The sequence below is a fragment of the Phasianus colchicus genome, chromosome 3, assembly GCF_987193195.1.
Source record: "Phasianus colchicus chromosome 3, bPhaCol1.hap1.1, whole genome shotgun sequence".
Taxonomy (NCBI): Eukaryota; Metazoa; Chordata; class Aves; order Galliformes; family Phasianidae; genus Phasianus; species Phasianus colchicus.
This window is the reverse complement of record NC_143438.1, coordinates 58,049,828-58,067,335: the sequence shown is the minus strand read 5'-3', so window position 1 is coordinate 58,067,335 and position 17,508 is coordinate 58,049,828. Positions and strand designations below refer to the sequence as shown.

At 39.6% G+C, this 17,508-nt stretch overlaps 1 protein-coding gene and 1 long non-coding RNA gene across 2 annotated transcripts in view; one reads left to right on the top strand and one right to left on the bottom strand.

The window, feature by feature from the left end:
- Positions 1-1,776: 1,776 nt before the first annotated feature.
- LOC149918609 (uncharacterized) overlaps positions 1,777-17,508 on the bottom strand; it is a 33,021-nt gene continuing 17,289 nt past the window's right edge. Inside the window, exons 2-4 of the long non-coding RNA XR_016465192.1 lie at positions 6,195-6,256; positions 5,105-5,251; positions 1,777-2,625 (exon numbers count right to left, since the gene is read on the bottom strand). This is a non-coding gene — a long non-coding RNA (uncharacterized LOC149918609). The remainder of the gene's footprint in view (positions 2,626-5,104; positions 5,252-6,194; positions 6,257-17,508) is intronic.
- On the top strand, positions 9,668-17,455 carry CYP7A1 (cytochrome P450 family 7 subfamily A member 1). The gene is made up of 6 exons (XM_031612863.2): positions 9,668-10,810; positions 12,332-12,572; positions 13,275-13,885; positions 15,503-15,633; positions 16,285-16,460; positions 17,079-17,455. Exons 1-6 carry the CDS (start codon positions 10,728-10,730, stop codon positions 17,376-17,378), a joined length of 1,542 nt encoding a protein of 513 aa, XP_031468723.1. The 5' UTR covers positions 9,668-10,727; the 3' UTR covers positions 17,379-17,455.

Here is a 17,508-nt window from a genome sequence, read left to right as displayed (position 1 = left end):
ATAAGTTAAATGTATATATATAAAAACATACAGGCAGAGCTGAGTAAAATACAGTATTACAGCAATTCTGGTAGAGGAAAATCAAATTACATATTAAATTTTAGCAAAGATTGATAGTTTTTCAAATTAGCCATCTGCATTCAGTTTCAGTTAAATTTTCTTAGGCCAGAAGGCTGATTCACATGTTAAGCAAGTGTGGTTTAGAAAACTTGTTTATGTTGTTCCATATTAATCTCTCTTTAATCTCATCTGGATAGTTGAGCAGCCTCACACTTTCAAGATGCTTTCATATCATGTCTGTTATAGCAATGTCTTCCTTTTTCTTTCTTCTACACAATGAAGACACTGTTCCCTGCCAAAGTTTCTTTTAGACAAACAAAATAAAAAAATAAAAACTTGCATATAGATACAAATATGATCATTATGAGAAATATATCACAGAAAATGATTCCAGCTATGACTGGCAGATTTGTATTGCAGTATATAAATTAACTCACTGCTGAATCACTCTATCATGTCCTCCAACAAATACTGTAAAATAGAGAGTAGCACATAGAGATGGAGAAAACATAGTATTCAAGCAATTGTAATGTGAGGAGGACACCTGCATTTTTCCTTGGATGAGAAAAATGTGGATCAGTTACAGAGTACCCCACAGTCAGTTTCCCCATTCCTTAAACTGATGGAAGACTTCACCAGTGCCAGTATGGCTGTGAGAGCCACCATCAAGGGCAACTCATAGATGACTTCCAACTATAAATTCCCTCCTGGTCTGTCTCCCTTCAGATCAGCAGCGACAGCCGATAGGAAGAGTCCTCACTTTGACCACAGGTCCCATGCTTGTTCCCAACTCTTAAAGAGCATCCTACCAGTAAGGTGGGAGACCCTTTAATTTCCTTCCTTACTGCAGCAATGGAAGGTACCACTGCACAGACTGATTGCTTCAGGAACAAAACAAGCATGCAGCCAACCTCTCGGCAACCTGATATTTGGCTTGTCAAAGTGCCACAAGCCTGTGATGTAGGACCCAGAGGGATACCAGCACTTGTACAGAGAAGATGAAAATTGCTGTAATGGTTCTGAAGATGCCATCCTTCTCACAAAGTAAATTCTCACAGACATCCCTGACTATTTTTCACTATTTTCTTACATGCTTGCCCACTGCTTTACAAAACTGGCCAGTCAGTCTCTGCCTTCTCCTGCTGCATTGCCCAAGCACTGCAGCTGCCTTCTAGCCTATTAAAGCTAGAAACAAATATATTTCATTGAGATATCTGCCTTTGAGGGAATGGGGAAACAGCAAAACTATCCTTCTCATTTACTGTCCTTCAGTCTCCATTTTAGGTATCTGCTAAACCAACAGCCAGCGTATCTGTTGGTGAATAGTTTGGGCATTTTCCTGTAGGTGGGTGAGCCTATCTGCTTGTTTGGAGACTTTGCGTCAATTTGCTTGGCCAGGCTAATTGTGGTTTCAGACCAAGTAGAATTAAAGGCTTTTTATCTTTTGTTTGACAGTCGAGGGATACATACATGCTTGTGTATGTAAGTAGAAAGGGAGAGGGTCTTAATATGTGTGTAAGTGTAAACTTGTGCATAACTATTTCAGCATTTTTGTTTGGATCAGGAGTGCAAAGAGAATTTGCCTCAGGTGAGGCAGAATTGGATTTCACAGAGGGCATCATTTTTTGTGGTTTTTTTTTTTTTTTTTTTTCTGTTTGAGATGAATGTAAACCTTGGCAATACAGAACAACATGTAGTCTGTTCTGCTGATGAGCATTTAGTACATTTAGCCAATGAGCAATGTGAAGGTGGAAAAAATATATATATGTAAGGATAGATATCAGGTCTTCAGCACTGGTTGACTCTAGAGATCCACTCCTATTATTTCACACTCCTTTTGCTGACATGATATTGGCTGGCTGAGGATCTTTCGACATCCCAGTCTCATGACTTCTAAATGGGGATGTAAAAGCAAGTTGTGAGTTTGATAGAGTAAGGAACATGAAGAGCTACTCTTCAGAGCTGGATAACTCAGGAAAGTGAATACACACATCAAGTTGCAAAAGAGCAAATAGTAAGCCACAATGATATGTGGGAGATAGGAAAATTGTGAACTTGTTTATTTTTTGTTTGTTAAAAAAAAAATTAAAAAGGAAGGAAAAAAAAAAGAGAACTTTAGTGAACAAAGTGAAGAAAAGCAAGACAAAAGTGCTGTTGCATTCCCTGCTCCATCTGCTGGGCCAGTCCAGAATAGCTAGTTGTGTTCTTCAAAACTGTTGCACTGTAGTCGTTTCCTACTAGCATGTCACCCAATTACCTTTCTCCAAATAATTTTTTTTTTTTTTGCAGTAGTATCATTTTTTTGTAATTGCATCTGAGCTTTGATTTCTCTCTGTTTAGTGTTTTGCTAACAAATGATACAAATAAACTGACCAACTGGGAAAAAAAAAGATAGCTCTAGGAAGATGCTCATTGGTTGTGTAGTAGTAAGCCCTGTAGTAAAAAGTAGTAGTAAGTAGTAGTAAGCTCCTTGTGGCTTATTTTGCATCCAGTATTCATTTCCTTTCCCTACTTACCCCACTTTTGTATCTGCCCTCTTTCTTTTCTGTTTCTTCTCTGCGATACCTAGACAAAAAACAAAACAAACAAAACCCTTAAATCTTAATATTCTTTTTTGTTTGTTTGTTTTTACCAGCAAACAAAAGTTCAGTACTTCCTGTAGTCGTTCTACTATTTTAAGGAAAACTGTCAAGTCAGCATGCAGCATATTATTAAAATTCATTGAAATGAAAGAAAGGATGATAATTGTTAATGAGATCTAGTTTGAGATGGTTGATACTAAAGGAAAGGTAGTGGTATAGCAAGATTCATCTTTTGAGGGAAAGGTTACAGAATTTTGTACTGGACATTGCCAAAGAAAATTCCAGACAGAAAATGAAGTGATATTGTGTAAGCAATCACTCTTATCATCATTTGATACGTGAGTACATTCAGAGCATCCTCTGAATGTACACATTAACTTAATCAGTAAAAGAAACATCCAGCCATATTGCTATTGAAATGTTTGGGGCAATTGTCCTTAAACAGGATGCAAATTGCTTGGTTTCCACACCTTTATAATCTATTGTATTGCAAATACGATACACTGTACATGCATAGTTTTTCATAAAGAAAGAAATTACAGGTTCAAAGGTATTACAAAGATATGCTATTACAAAAGAATTGTAATTCTTTTCAGACAACCTACAGCAGGGGAGAGAAGTAAAGGAAATCTGAGCACAGCACATCTTTGGAGTGAGATGACTCACAAATTTTGCAGAAGGCAGATTGCAGTGTAGGCAAAAGCTGCCCTTTGAACAACCATAATTAAAATAGAATTGTAGTGTTATATTCTAGTATCATGCAATTACTGTAGATTATTTAGATTATTAAAATCCTAAACTGCTTGGCATTATTTCCTATGGCATATTTTAATATTATTTTCATAGAATCATAAAAGGGTTTGGGTTGGAAGGGACCTTTAAGATCATCTAGTTCCAACCCCTTGCTATAGGCAGGAACACCTCCCTCTAGACCATGTTGCTCAAAGCCCCATCCATCCTGGCCTTGAGTGATTCCAGGGAGGGGGCATCCACAACATCACTGTGCAACCTGTTCCAGTGTCTTGCCATTCTTACAATAAAAAATTTCTTGCTAATATCTAGTCTAAATCTACCCTCTTCCACTTTAAAATTTCAATTCTTTTAGATGCTGTACTCTTAGTCAGGTCTACAAGACTTCCACCATTTCCATCAGCATAAGGTCCAGGCTGGGATCTGCTGGATTTATTTCTGGGGTTACAGTCTCTTTGAAGAAGATACTACATTTCTGGCATGATCCACTGAAAACAGCAACTAGTTTATGCTCTTACAACAGAGCTCTAAAATGGTGGAGAAATACGGGATTGAGAAGTGTCATAATTCCATTTCCTAGTGCTAAGTTTTCCTTAAGGGGCAGAACAGAAAATTTGGAGTGCAATGGAGATGAGGCTTAAAACTTAATGGCTTGGCTGCTGTTAAGGCTCCCTGCAGGGGCAGTTCTTTGCCTAAGTACATCCAGGAACTAGATGCATTGGGCTTTGGAAAATTACAGTGAGGTCAGGCTGAGTGATGGCGTGCCATGGTGGGAGATCAGGGCTAGCTGTTGTTAGCAGATGTGGCAGCCAGTGTTGTCCTGTCTGTGCATGGAACATCACTGATGCTTTTCAAACTGTGAGTCAGTGGTCTGTAGAAGAGGGGCAGATGATTTAAATAAGTTTCTAGGCATATGATAGTTGTGTCAGGTCAACACTGATGCTGGACCTTCAGTTTCTAGACTCTCCTCTCATTGTAGGAGCTATGTGATGACAGCTGGCAGTCCTCTCTAAAAAGAGCTGCTACTAATGGCTGGAGAACAGTAAAGCATTATTTCTGTTGAATTCAACAGCAAAATTCCCAATTATGCTGAGTAAGCCAGGTTTACACTTTGGCCCTGGGGATCTTCAGCGATGTTACCCATCACGTCAGTGCAGGCAGTGCTGCCTACAGAACATCCGTGCCATGAGCCAACCTAAATCTCTCTTCCCCCCAAAATAGCTCTGAACAAATCTATAATTATATTTAAACGCAAAGACAAATACATAGGTACCTAGAATGAATGCCAGTTTTGTTTTATAGAAGTAGGAAACACTGACTAGCAAAGTTCAGTGCCTGCTCTAGGACACAGCACACAAGTGCCAATCGAGGAGGTTTACCAGTAGGTGGTGATATTTAATTATTTATTAGTAATTTTCTAGCACTACAAGCAGCTGTACTCAGGGATTTCTAAATTTCTTGTTTATGCTTTCCTTTCATATTGCTGCAGCTTTCTGAAATTCTTTTTATATGTTTCAGTAGCATTTCCTAGCTGTGATGGCACCTCCAGGCTGCACTGTGTCAGCCTGCATTGCTCTGCCAACTGCTGCTGTGCTGCTGTGCTGCATTTTGTGCAGTTTCTTTATTTTCTATCTGCTGGTGAAAACTATTAACCCAGATCTCACATCACACTCAAGGGAAAAAAACTCAACTGTTTTTTTAATAGGGTGTACCTCTTATTGACTTCCACTGAATAAAGAGGCTTTAGTTCACTGTGTACAGCATTGCTATTTACAGGCAACTGCACTCAGCAGCCTTCTGTAACTCAGTCACACCCTTCTGTGCTTCAGTACCCCTGAGTTATGAAGCCATCAGCAACCCTGGGAAAAAAAAAAAACGATTAACCTTAGCTTGGCCTGTCAATTATTGTCTATTTAAGTACCGTGTGTCGGTCATGACTAATTAAAACCATAGAGCTGCAATATAAGAGATGAAGCTGGTTAGGTGGATAGCGAGTTGTTTCCATGCAGCTGTACCAAGCAAGCCAGGAGGCTCTCTTAGGCTTCAGGAATCACAGCAGTTCCTCTCCAGATGTGAAGCTGAGCCTGTTTGCTTCATGGGAGCAGCACTGAATCCATGGAGTGAGTCCATGACCAAAAATACTTCACAGCCTGGAACAGAGGTGACAGAAAGGGTGCTCCTGGTAGCCACTGCGCACACTGGGCAATTGTTAAAATGTTTTCCATTTTCCTTTAACTACCATCAAATGCACTGTTCAGTTTTTCCTATGTTTGTAAAGCAGCCAAAACAGGCATAAGCGGTGCTTTATTTGTGTTGGTGTCATTGGCCCAAGAGGGCTATAATAGTTATTTATCAACAGTGCTGCAACCGAAAGGTTTCTTAAATGGAAAAGAAGGAGCACATTTAATTTTTCTAAGGAAGAAAAAGAAAAAAATGCAATTATTTAAAATAGGCCGCAAAGCAAGTCCTGTTCTCTGCCTAAACATGGTTGCACTTTTAATACTGTTACATGAGCAAATCAAGAAAGGTTAGCAGTTTGAGAGAAATTACTCCTGTTGTGGAAGCAGGGTAATATCTGTAACTATCATCATCACACTGCAGCACAACTACCCAGATCATGAAAGGAAAAGGCATTGTGTGAGGAGCCACAGGTATCTGAATCTGGATAAACAGCATTGTGGGGTGTTAGACACAAAGCTGACAAAACTTCCTACTTTCTTGTTTAGTGGTGTTTGGAAATGAGAAGTCTGAGACCTATACATGCAGTAAGAATCAGGTGCAAACATAATAAAGTGACCATACCTGTTTAGGTTGATGAAATGACAGTTTGTAGTCAAAGATGACACTCAGAACTGAAATTTCCCCTAACAGAAACAAGCAGAAAATGTGAAGCATGAATTTTATAGAGTGACTCTGTTAAAAGAAGCTATTTTCAGCTGAGGGAATAAACTATTTTTCTAGGAAAATATAAGAAACACCTGTACTTAAAAGTAAGTGAAGTAGGAGACTGGATCTTGAGCTGACATGTGAAAGGAGGTGGCTTTCAGAGTAAGTGAGGGCAAACTTCAGTGCTGTAAAACATTTTTTTTTTTCTTTCAGCGTAGAAATTTAAAAATTGTCTCCAAAATAACAGCATTTGCTTCACTGCCTACCTCGGTTTGACACAAGGACAGTACTTCCATCTACTAGATTTGCAGCTTAATTCCTTCAGTGCTGTGCTTGACAGGGCAGACCCTGGCAAAGTATTCAAATCCTTACTGTTTTATCACACAGCTGTAGGGACCTCAACAAAAACTGAGAAAAGAGTGAGGCTGAAAAAGGAATAAAACCCAAGAGTTTTCCTCAGAAACGGATTAGACCCCACATGACCAGTGAGACATCGCTATATGCTGCTGCTCTGCCTCCTAGATGGCTCAATGCCAGGTGCTATGGGCAAGCCAAAATTGGAACATTCACTGTAAAGGAAAAAGTTTAATTTTAAGCAGTTAAAATAACATCACGATAGAAATAACATAGCTGTGCCCTTTTTTTTTCCAATGGTCATCCAACAACTTTCATTATGGCATTTGTTCATTTCAGTTAAAAAGCAGCATAGCTTCCATTAGTTTTTCCTTAATTTTCTTGAAGACTTTAGACAAAGCACAAGAGGAAATTTCTGTTTAATGATTACTACATTCATCCTGGATTATCCTTTTATCCTTTTTGAGCACCAGAAGTGCTCTCCTACTCCCCACAGCTTAGCCTTGAGGGAAAGCAGCAGGGAGAAGCCAGACATATTCTCTACCAAATAGGAGCATGTCCATGAGCGCTCCTACTGCTGACCTTTGGGCAGCTGGAATGCCCCCGGCAGTTACTTCATGCCTGGATTATCTCCAGCCTAGAGCTAGCAGACTTTTTGCTCCAGTCTCTGTTCTTTGTAGTAGGTCCCCCACTACATGCAGTCCTATTTCCCACCCAATTTTTCTTGACTCCTTTCCTTCCCTTTGCCATCTAGGTCACTTTTCTTTTGAGTTAACAAGATATGTCTCTCACGTTGTTCTCGTAGCCACTCTGCATTGGCTGTACTGGAAGTGGCTTCAGGAGAAAAATATACTTCCACAGCACATGTCACAATGGGGATCTGCTCTTGGGGTGTCCTAATTAATGGTAATATTGAAGAATAAATAGCCAAGAAATTATCATAGCTAGTGTGATTCATCATTCATGGTTTATTGTATTCTGTACACATATGCCTCGTGATCCTGCTGAAACACATTCTGCTGCTTGCTGCTGCTCTACTAATAGCAATGCAATTCATGGCTTTCTTCCCATGCAAATTTGTTTTTTGGGATCTTCTCCCAGATCTCTCTGCCCCAAGCCTTTTGACTGCACTTCCCCCCCTAACTAATTAGGGAAAGGAGATTTAGGTTGGACATCAGGGGGAAATTCTTTACAGAGAGAGTGGTGAGGTACTGGAACAGGCTGCCCAGAGAGGTTGTGGATGCCCCATCCCTGGAAGTGTTCAAGGCCAGGTTGGATGGGGCCCTGGGCAGCCTGGTCTAGCATTAAATGAGGAGGTTGGTGGTCCTGCATGTGGCAGGGGGGTTGGAGATTCATGATCCTTGAGGTCCCTTCCAACCCTGGCCATTCTGTGATTCTGTGATTAAGTCATACTACAGGTAGAATTTAGTCAACTCTTGAATGGAATGTCCCATCCTGTCACTTGCGAAGGTTCTCTTGCCAAGATGCTGGAGAATGGCATACATATTGTGCAGACACAGATGATACATCTCAATTTGTAATCTTTTCAGCTCATAATGATAGAAGTGAGCAAGGGAAAGGCTTGAAGCCTGGGAGTTATGAAATTGAAAGGATTTTGAGTTTTAAAATGGAAAGGTATGGATTCGATAGCATTCAGAGCAGTATACAACATGAGTAGATGAAGTTTCCGAGCAATTTCTTTTTATCTGAGTAGTGGAACAACTCCAGGATTCGTGATAACTGATAAAAGCAAATATCAGAACAAAAGTGGCTGGTGCCCAGAAGGAGCTCTCCAATTCTCCCTCCCATCCTCATCTGGAGAGAATGAGTGAGCAGCTGGGTGGTGCTGAGCTCCCTGCCAGGATTAAACCACTACAGTCCTTTTTGGTGGCCAATGTGGGGCATGAAGGGTTTGAGATAGCAACGGATTTGATTGGTGTGTGAAGTGTGTTAGATCAAATTTAGAGATACTATAGCAGGTTAGCTGCTAATTGGCAAGCTCCTCCACTTGTCATGCAACATGTTTGCTTTACTGTATGTTATGGACCAGTGCTTGTTAGTGGCAGATTTGGCTTCTGCCTTATCATCGACTCCTTATCATGTTGCTTTCTCTGCCTGGGAACATTTTGATAACAGCCAAGGCCATAAGCCTGGGCTGGCAGATGGCTGGGTCATCACTGCTGTCCCTGTGCTGTTGCACTGGACAGGCTGGGACTCCAGACTGAGCTGAACTCAAAGGGACTGCCTGCAGATGAGCCCACATGGGAGCATGTATGACCCAAAGCATTTTTGGCCACAGATAAGTCCACTCTGAAGCAAGCATACCTCAAATTGTCTGTGGCTATGGAGAAATTCATGCTGCAGCAGGTACACACCTTGCAAAGCCTATAGAATATCTGGGAATAAAGCCATACCAGAATACCACAGAGTGTCTGTGACCGTGGATAAGACCACAACACAGCAGGTGTTCAGAAGGACTGTGGCCACTGGAAAAGACTGTGCCAGGTACACCTCAAAGCAACTATGGCTGTGAGTAAGTCCATGCTGCAGCGGATATATCAACCCAGGAATTCTCATTTTCTAACTCTCTCACTTATTCCACTTGGGCAGAGAGAACAAATGGCTGTGTGGTAATTAGTTGCCCACTGGAGTTAGACCACAGCAAGTGGAGAATTAGAAAGGTCTTAGCAATGTATGGACAAGCTATCACAGAGTCACAGAATTACTGAGGTTTGAAGGCACCTCAGGGTTTATCTGGCCCAACCCTCACTCGAGCAGGGACACCCAGAGCAGGGTGCACAGGCTCATATCCAGGCAGCTGCTGAAGATCTCCAAGGAAGAGACTCCACAGCCTCTGGCCAGAGGTGCTCCGTACTGGTGCTCCATCACCCGCACATCACAGAAGTGCTGTCTAGTATTCAGAGGGAACTTCCGTCTTCCAATTTGTGCCTGTTATCCTGGCACTGGGCACCACTGAAATGAGCCTGGATCCATCCTCTCTGCAGCTCCCCATCAGTATTTACAGACACTGATGAACCTCCTGTTCTCCAGGCTGAAAAGGCCCAGCTCAGTGTCAGCCTTTCCTCACAGGAGAGGTGCTCCACTTTCTTGATCTATGGCAGAACTCAGAACAGATAAAGTGGTTACATATGGATATATTTAAACAGAAAGAAGTCAATCAAAGGAAATTAAGAAAAGAAAAAAGTCTTGGTTGACCTGGGCGCTGAAAATTCAATACATTCCTCAAAGTTTCTCTGATACAGGATCAGAGGTCATATTCCAAAGCTGTTAAATTGGCTGAATTGGTGCTGTGCAGCTTGAGGCAAGGGCAGAAAGCAGAAGAATTAACTGGAAAGGTAAAAGGCAATTTGGAGATCCAAAGACACAGAGGGGAAAAAAAAAAAAGAAAAAAAAAAAAAGCAGTGTAATGATCTAAATCTGTTTTCTTTTCCCTTGCTCCGCATTACATAAAATGTATTTCATTCTTTCTAGTAGAGAAACGTGGTTAGAGGAATAAGTCCATCCTTATACCCACAGCTGAATCTCTCCCACTCCCTCTTGCAGCAGCGCACTGCAGCCAGGTAAATTCACACAAAGGAAAAAGGAGAGAATGGGCAGGCTGGCAGCCAAGGGACATCATGAACTGCAGCCACCATTTACTCAGCCTGACTCCACTGAACATCTGTCAGCAGCCATTTAATTTATTGCTAAACTTGAACTATAGACTGTAATTGGTAAATCTGCAGGATAGATGAAAACACACCTAAGAGACCTTCAAATTATCAACTATTACAGCTGTTTGATTACTTTGGAACAACTTCTGATACCTGATATCAACTCAAGGCCGTGTCTGCAACTGTCCACATCAGTCCAGTGAAGAGCTCTGCTGAAAGATGTCAGAGCAGAGACAAAGCAGGCTTCGTCCAGAAATGGTTAATCAATAGCTTGCTAGGTTGACTGAGTGCCATTAAATGCAGTGGTGCATCTACCGTATATAAAATGTGACCGGTCATTCCGTATCATTCTCAGTCACCTTTTCTGCTATAGTGTTAGTTAGCAGGTTTTCCATTTGGAAGTTTTGGGGCACTACCAGAAATGTTCATAACACCATGGATCTGGGGAACAGTGATAATAATCTGTTGCAGTTTTTGGTTTCTTTTTGGGAGGAGGAGGAGGAGGTAAGGAATCCATTTGTAAATGCATCTTAGTATATACCTGTTCTTTGCTTCTTTCAAACATGCTGTGCATGTGACTAAAATGAGTGTAATCTGAAGATTATCAAATGGATAAATGTGGGTGGATAAATGCAGGTAACATGGGAAGCACTGTAGTTACATCTTTTGAGAGACTTATGTGACAATAGAATTTGTACAGACTTTTAATAATAGTGAGTGAGTTCTTTGAGATAGATGCCGATAGAAATCTATGCACAAATGAGCTAATTAAAATATTAATATGTGTGTTCTGTTTTGCTAAAGCACTGGGCTTAGTGTACTCTAATCTTAGCTAATCAGCTAATACCTGCTTTTATCTACCTAGTTTAATACCCACTTATAAACATTTCCTATTATCAATCTATCCTGTGTGGTTACACAGAGCAAGTTATTTGCTTATCAATATATAAAGGGGAGCTACAAGAAAGAAGGGTACAGACTCTTTAGCATGCTCTGTAGTGATCAAACAAGGGGAAATGGCTTCAAACTTAAAGAGGGGAGATTTAGGTTGGATATAAAGAAAAAGTCTTTTACAGTGAGGGTGCAGAGGCACTGGCACAGGTGGCCCAGAGATGTGGTGGGTACCCCATCCTTGGAGACTTTCAAGGTCAGGCTGGATGGGGCTCTGAGCATCCTGATGTAGCTGTAGGTTTCCCTGCTCAATGCAGGGGAGTTGGACTAGATGACCTTTAAAGGTCCCTTTCAACTGAGGATTCTATGATTCTGTTACAATTTTGTATTTTTCAGCAATCATTTTCTTGTTTTACTATTAAAAGTTCAACAAAAAAAGTAAAAATATTTAACCTCATATAATGATAACCATCAAGAACATACTAGAGGAAAAGAGTTATCTGAAAGTTTTTTAGCAGCCATGGTGACTTTCTGCAGGAAAGTAATTTTCTGTCTGTCAGAATAAAAAACATCATTTAAACATGTGCTTCATTTTAAGCATATGCTTAACATAAGGCATGGGCTTAATGACAATTTGCCTGAAAGACTAAATCTTATGCTTAGTGAAGATCATGGCAAATTTCCCACTGTTTTCAGTGGGATTGAGTCCAAGTGAGATATGCCAATAATAACAACCTTTCTACACTCAAAAGGCAATTCCCCTTGGTGTTCAAATTGATTTGTGGATATCATTACGTTTCAGACAATATTAGTGGAAAGCATTTATGAGACAATTATGCATCTGTGCATGTTAGCTAGAGGCAATAATGTCACGTTTAAACAGGTAAAAACAAACAAATTTAGGGAAAAGTGAGATAGTGAATCTGTGTTCTGTCATGCTTATTGTAATGGAGACTGTTATTCTTTTTTGACTAACATACACTTCACAATTGGCTTACTCTTCAGAAGGGCAAGAAATTACTTGTCAACAGCAACAGAAATTAAGTATTAAAACTCTCCCATCACCATTTTACTTGGTAGTTTTGGAGAAGTGATCTTGATACATACTTCTAAACTCAGCTTTTTATTTTGTAGGCGCCAAGGAGAGCCACCACTTGAAAATGGGTTTCTTCCATACCTGGGCTGTGCCTTGCAGTTTGGTGCCAACCCCCTCGAATTCCTCAGGGAAAAACGGAAGAAGCATGGCCACATTTTCACTTGCCAAGTAGCAGGGAAATATATTCATTTCCTCACTGACCCGTTTTCATATCACTCGCTGATGCGCCAGGGAAAACACTTGGACTGGAAAAAGTTCCATTTTGCTACTTCTGCCAAGGTACCACTTTAAAAATGGTTTTAATATCTAACGTGCTGGCAGGACAGATAGTGCTTAGTTAATCCCTGTAGCATAACTATTAATTTGAAATATAATTTTCACTTTTCTGCACTTTTATTTGTATAAAATCTTGAGGGTTTTTTTTTTTTCTTTTTTTTCCTTAATGGAAAGAAAATTTACAGTGATTTGGATTATCCAAGAAATACATTTAGCAAGGCAGTATCCCGAATTGCTATAGGAGAAACACAGTTAGAACCTTCTGCCAAATTATATGTAGTTTGCTGAAGCTTAAGCTTTCTTCAGGAGATTCTTATCACTATGGAAGATTTGGTCCTACTATCTCAACATGAGATGCAACACAGTAGAGGGTCTATCAAACTTTTACTGAAGTAAGCAACAGGCTCCTTTTGATGTCAGTGGGAGCTGAAAGATGCTTTATGTAACCACATCCATTTATCTGTGAGCATCTGTTCACTTTTATTTTCATTTGCCTACTTAGCTGCTTTGGTTCTAGTATTCGTAGTCCATATGATGCTTCCCAATGGTTAGCTATGATGTGTTTTGGCTTTAATTTCTGCAGTCCTTATCATACTTTCCTCTAGTAAGCTGTGAATTTATACTTTGGCTTTAATTTCTATTAGGCTTTATTATCAAGGTCATGGCAGGTCTTATTTATCATGCACATAATTTATTTTGTAACAGGCTTTTGGGCATGGTAGCATTGACCCTGCAGAAGGAAACACCACTGAAAATTTTCATCATACTTTCATTAGAACACTTCAAGGTAATGCCTTAGATGCCCTCATCGAAGCAATGATGGAAAATCTACAATACGTCATGCTGCAGTCAAAAGCACCTAAATTTCAGCCTAACACCTGGGTTACAGAAGGACTTTACACATTCTGTTGCCAGGTGATGTTTGAATCTGGCTTTTTAACACTTTTTGGTAAAGAATTTAATCCAAATCATGACAAAAATCTATCAAAGCGGGAAACAGAGAGAGCTCGTATCCTGAATGCCCTTGAAAACTTCAAGGAATTTGATAGGATCTTCCCAGCCCTTGTGGCAGGGCTGCCTATCCATCTATTCAAGAGTGCCCACAGTGCCCGTGAGAAGCTGGGAGAGGCTCTGCTCCACAAGAACCTCCTGAAAAGGGACAACCTCTCCGAGCTCGTCATGCTCCGCATGTTTCTTAATGACACTCTGTCAACCTTTGATGACATGGAAAAAGCAAAGACACACGTGGCAGTGCTCTGGGCCTCACAAGCTAACACCATTCCTGCCACTTTCTGGAGCTTGTTCTACCTTCTTAAGTAAGTCCCAGCATTTCTTGCTTCCAAATGAGAAGAATAATATTTATTGTCTTTCAGAAGCCAGTTCATTACTATGGACAAATTTTGCTGCTTCAGCCAATAATAGCACAAGTGACAAGCTGTTCTGGACTTCTGCAGAAAACTCCCTCACTTGTCTCAGACCAAGCAGTGGTGGTACCACTGGTGGCAATTCCATAGATGCTTTTTCAAAAAATACTACTCTGGGGCAATACTTTGAATCCTAGCAGTAAAAAGTAAAATGTAATACGCTTTGTAAAAAAAGTTTTGGAGTAAGCCTATACGATATGACATTAAAAGTGCTGGTTGCAGTCAGAATACTAATTGTATTGAAGGCTCTCCCAGTATAATCAGATCTTTTTAGATCATCTCTCTAGAGCAGGCAAAACGAGCTTTAACTTCGTTGTTGTTTTAATAGATATTTAATAGAAAATAGTTTATATGTTGATATACTACTGAGGTTACAGTAGTCATGCAGCAATACTGAAATGGCACTTCCCTGCTGCTTTCTTCACCCTCACTGCAACAGTGCTTTTGTATTTGAGGATAAAGCCATTGTGGCAGCATGAAGAGTGATCATCAAAATATTGTACAAGTAATGCATGATGTTTTAAACCAGAGATTTGAGATTCACCTGAGATATGTCTGAATTCCTTGAGAGAAGGATGGGTATTCAAACCCCAAGTGATTCAGGATTCTTACATCTCTTTTCCTAAACTTCCAGGTTAGACTTTCCAATATAGTATTTTCCTAAGTTTAGATAGCTGCAGTGTAAATGGCATCTGCTGAGCTTGTAACTCGTGAGAGGAGTGCACAGTTCAGATAAAACAATTAAATGTCCATTTTGGAATGAATCTAAACTTGCATAATCTAGCCCTACATGTCTACCTCTTGAGTATTCATCTAAATTTCTGTCTTGTATTTTCATATCTACCCACTGATGCTAATAATGGAAGTTTTTTGGTACTTTTCATTCCATGAATGCACTGGCTTAAATCTCCTGGCCTTGAAGTCATTTAATGCCCCAATTATGCATTCATAACAATGATACTGTCACATTCTGTATTATTATCTATACATATTTCACCATAGCTTATAGATAGATATTCTATAACAAAATCTAGACAGTAGAGGATACTATGTCTTTTAGTATTAAGAATTTTTTAGACATAACACATTGCCATAGGATTGGACATCAGTAGGAAAGTGATGTTATAAAACTGATCTATGATCCCCTTCCTAAATCTTGTAGCCGCTGTAGGGCTCCTTCCTAATCTATGACTGATTGTTTCTGATTTCTTATTCCTGGTATTGCTTTTTCGTGACATCACTGTTTATTGCCTATGTTACGCACATTAGTTCTGTCCCATTGTCATTGGAGACAGAAACAAATAGTGTTTTTTCTCCTTTTTTGCAGCTATTGCGTCTTTGCCAAGACGTCAAGCAGTGTGATGGCATAAATAGATTTTGTTGCAACATTGCCATGTTAGAAGTTTTTTCAGCTAACAAACTACATTTTAGTCAGGACAAAAACGAATGGCAAAACCTGTTTTTATACCACTCCTAAGACTACTTTACACTTCTTTTTTTTTATTTTAGGAATCCAGAAGCAATGAGAGCTGCTACCGAAGAAGTGCAAAGTATTTTGGAAAGTGCTGGAGAGAAGATTAGCTTAGATGGCAACTATATTTCACTGAACCGAAAACAGTTGGATAATATGCCAGTGCTAGGTATGACTATTTCATTCAGGAGTACCAAAAATTGCCCCACTGTTTTCAATATCTTCTATTAGTTCCCAAAATAATACTTGCTATGGGATTACTATTAACCAACCAAAACCAGAACAAACATCTATTTGTTCCTTAGCAGTGGCTAACTATCATTCTTACCAGAATCAGAACTGGTCCTGGGAATATTACTTCACATGAATAGCACTTTTTCATGGGTAAAGGGATGTCCGAATACTGCTACACAACTACATAGCATTGGACACCCATGGGTAATTCAAAACAATACTTTGTCTACTTAAGATCAAATAAAAAAGGTGTTGTCAAATTTTATATCCCATTACGGAAGGTTATTTTTTCAGTTTTGCCTTAACCTCAGTATAAAAGCATGTTTTACTTTCAAATATTATGTTGCATCAGCTATAAATATTTTTCAATGGAAAGAAGATTATGTTCTCAGACTAATCTGCAGAAAGGATAAAAATGCCAACAAAAAATGAAGAAGATACTTTCTTAGGCATTTGTAAAGTTTTGTTAAATTATTTCTCATAACAGGACCTGATGATGGATTTGAACAGTTCAAAATACATAAGCTCCCCCATGGACATATACATACTGTTTCTATGGTAACCATTTCTTTTCCTCTGCCTATAGATAGCATCATCAAGGAGGCAATGAGGCTATCGAGCGCATCCATGACTTTCCGAGTTGCTAAGGAGGATTTCACTCTGCATTTAGAGAACAGCTTTTACAACATTCGCAAGGATGATATTGTAGCTCTTTATCCTCAACTGTTGCATTTTGATCCAGAAATCTATGCTGACCCCTTGGTAAGTATTTATCATAGTGCATTACATTCTGAGCTCGGGCAGAAGCTAACATGCCATTCAACAGATCATTTATCAGGAGCGCCCCACAACTGATTCACTGTTACACTCCAGACAGTCTGTTCTTAATGCATGAATACTCAAAGATGGGCAAGAGAAAAAGTAAAGCCAGTGCAAGCACTGTCTATCTGAAGAACATGATTTGCTATAACCAAAAACTGGGCTGGAAACCCAAGAGAGCCTTCTGCTTTTTGCTTTCTTCAATAAGAAGAGGTCATCATTGTGGGGAGATCAAGGGAGGACAAGGGTAGTATTTTCCCAAAGATATGGAATGATCAATGTTCAAATTCTGATGCAAGTTGTAATGCTTATTTTAATGGGTCAGAAAAGAAAAATTATCAAAAAGAATCACTAGTTCAACTCTAGCAAAGGTCCTGAGATTATACTGTCCCACAGGCCAGAATTTCTCAGGGGCTACACATTCCAAATAGCAGAAAAATTGTCTTGTACAACACTGCCAGAAGCAATTCCCTCCCAGACTGCATTTTGTGTCTTAATAGCATCACCCAGACCTTGGAGGTATTCAGATATCAAGTAACTCTTCTGTGGGTTTTATTGCAGACATTCAAATACAATCGCTATCTCAATGAGAATAAAGAAGAGAAGACTGACTTCTACCGCAACGGTCGCAAGTTGAAGTATTATTATATGCCATTTGGGGCAGGAATAGCAAAATGCCCTGGCAGGTTATTTGCTGTCCATGAAATTAAACAATTTTTGGTTTTAATATTTTCATATTTTGAGATAGATCTTGTTGATAGTAACGTGCAGTGTCCATCTTTAGATCAATCCCGTGCAGGACTGGGTATTTTGCAACCATCCAATGACATTGACTTCAGGTACAGACTAAAATGTCTATGAATACAGATATTACTAAATCTATAAACTATGTACAGTATAAATACACTATCTAACCTACACTTTGTATATATATTATATATATTTGCAAATGAAACATTGCAAATATCAGTGGAAAAATCTAAAGGAAGAT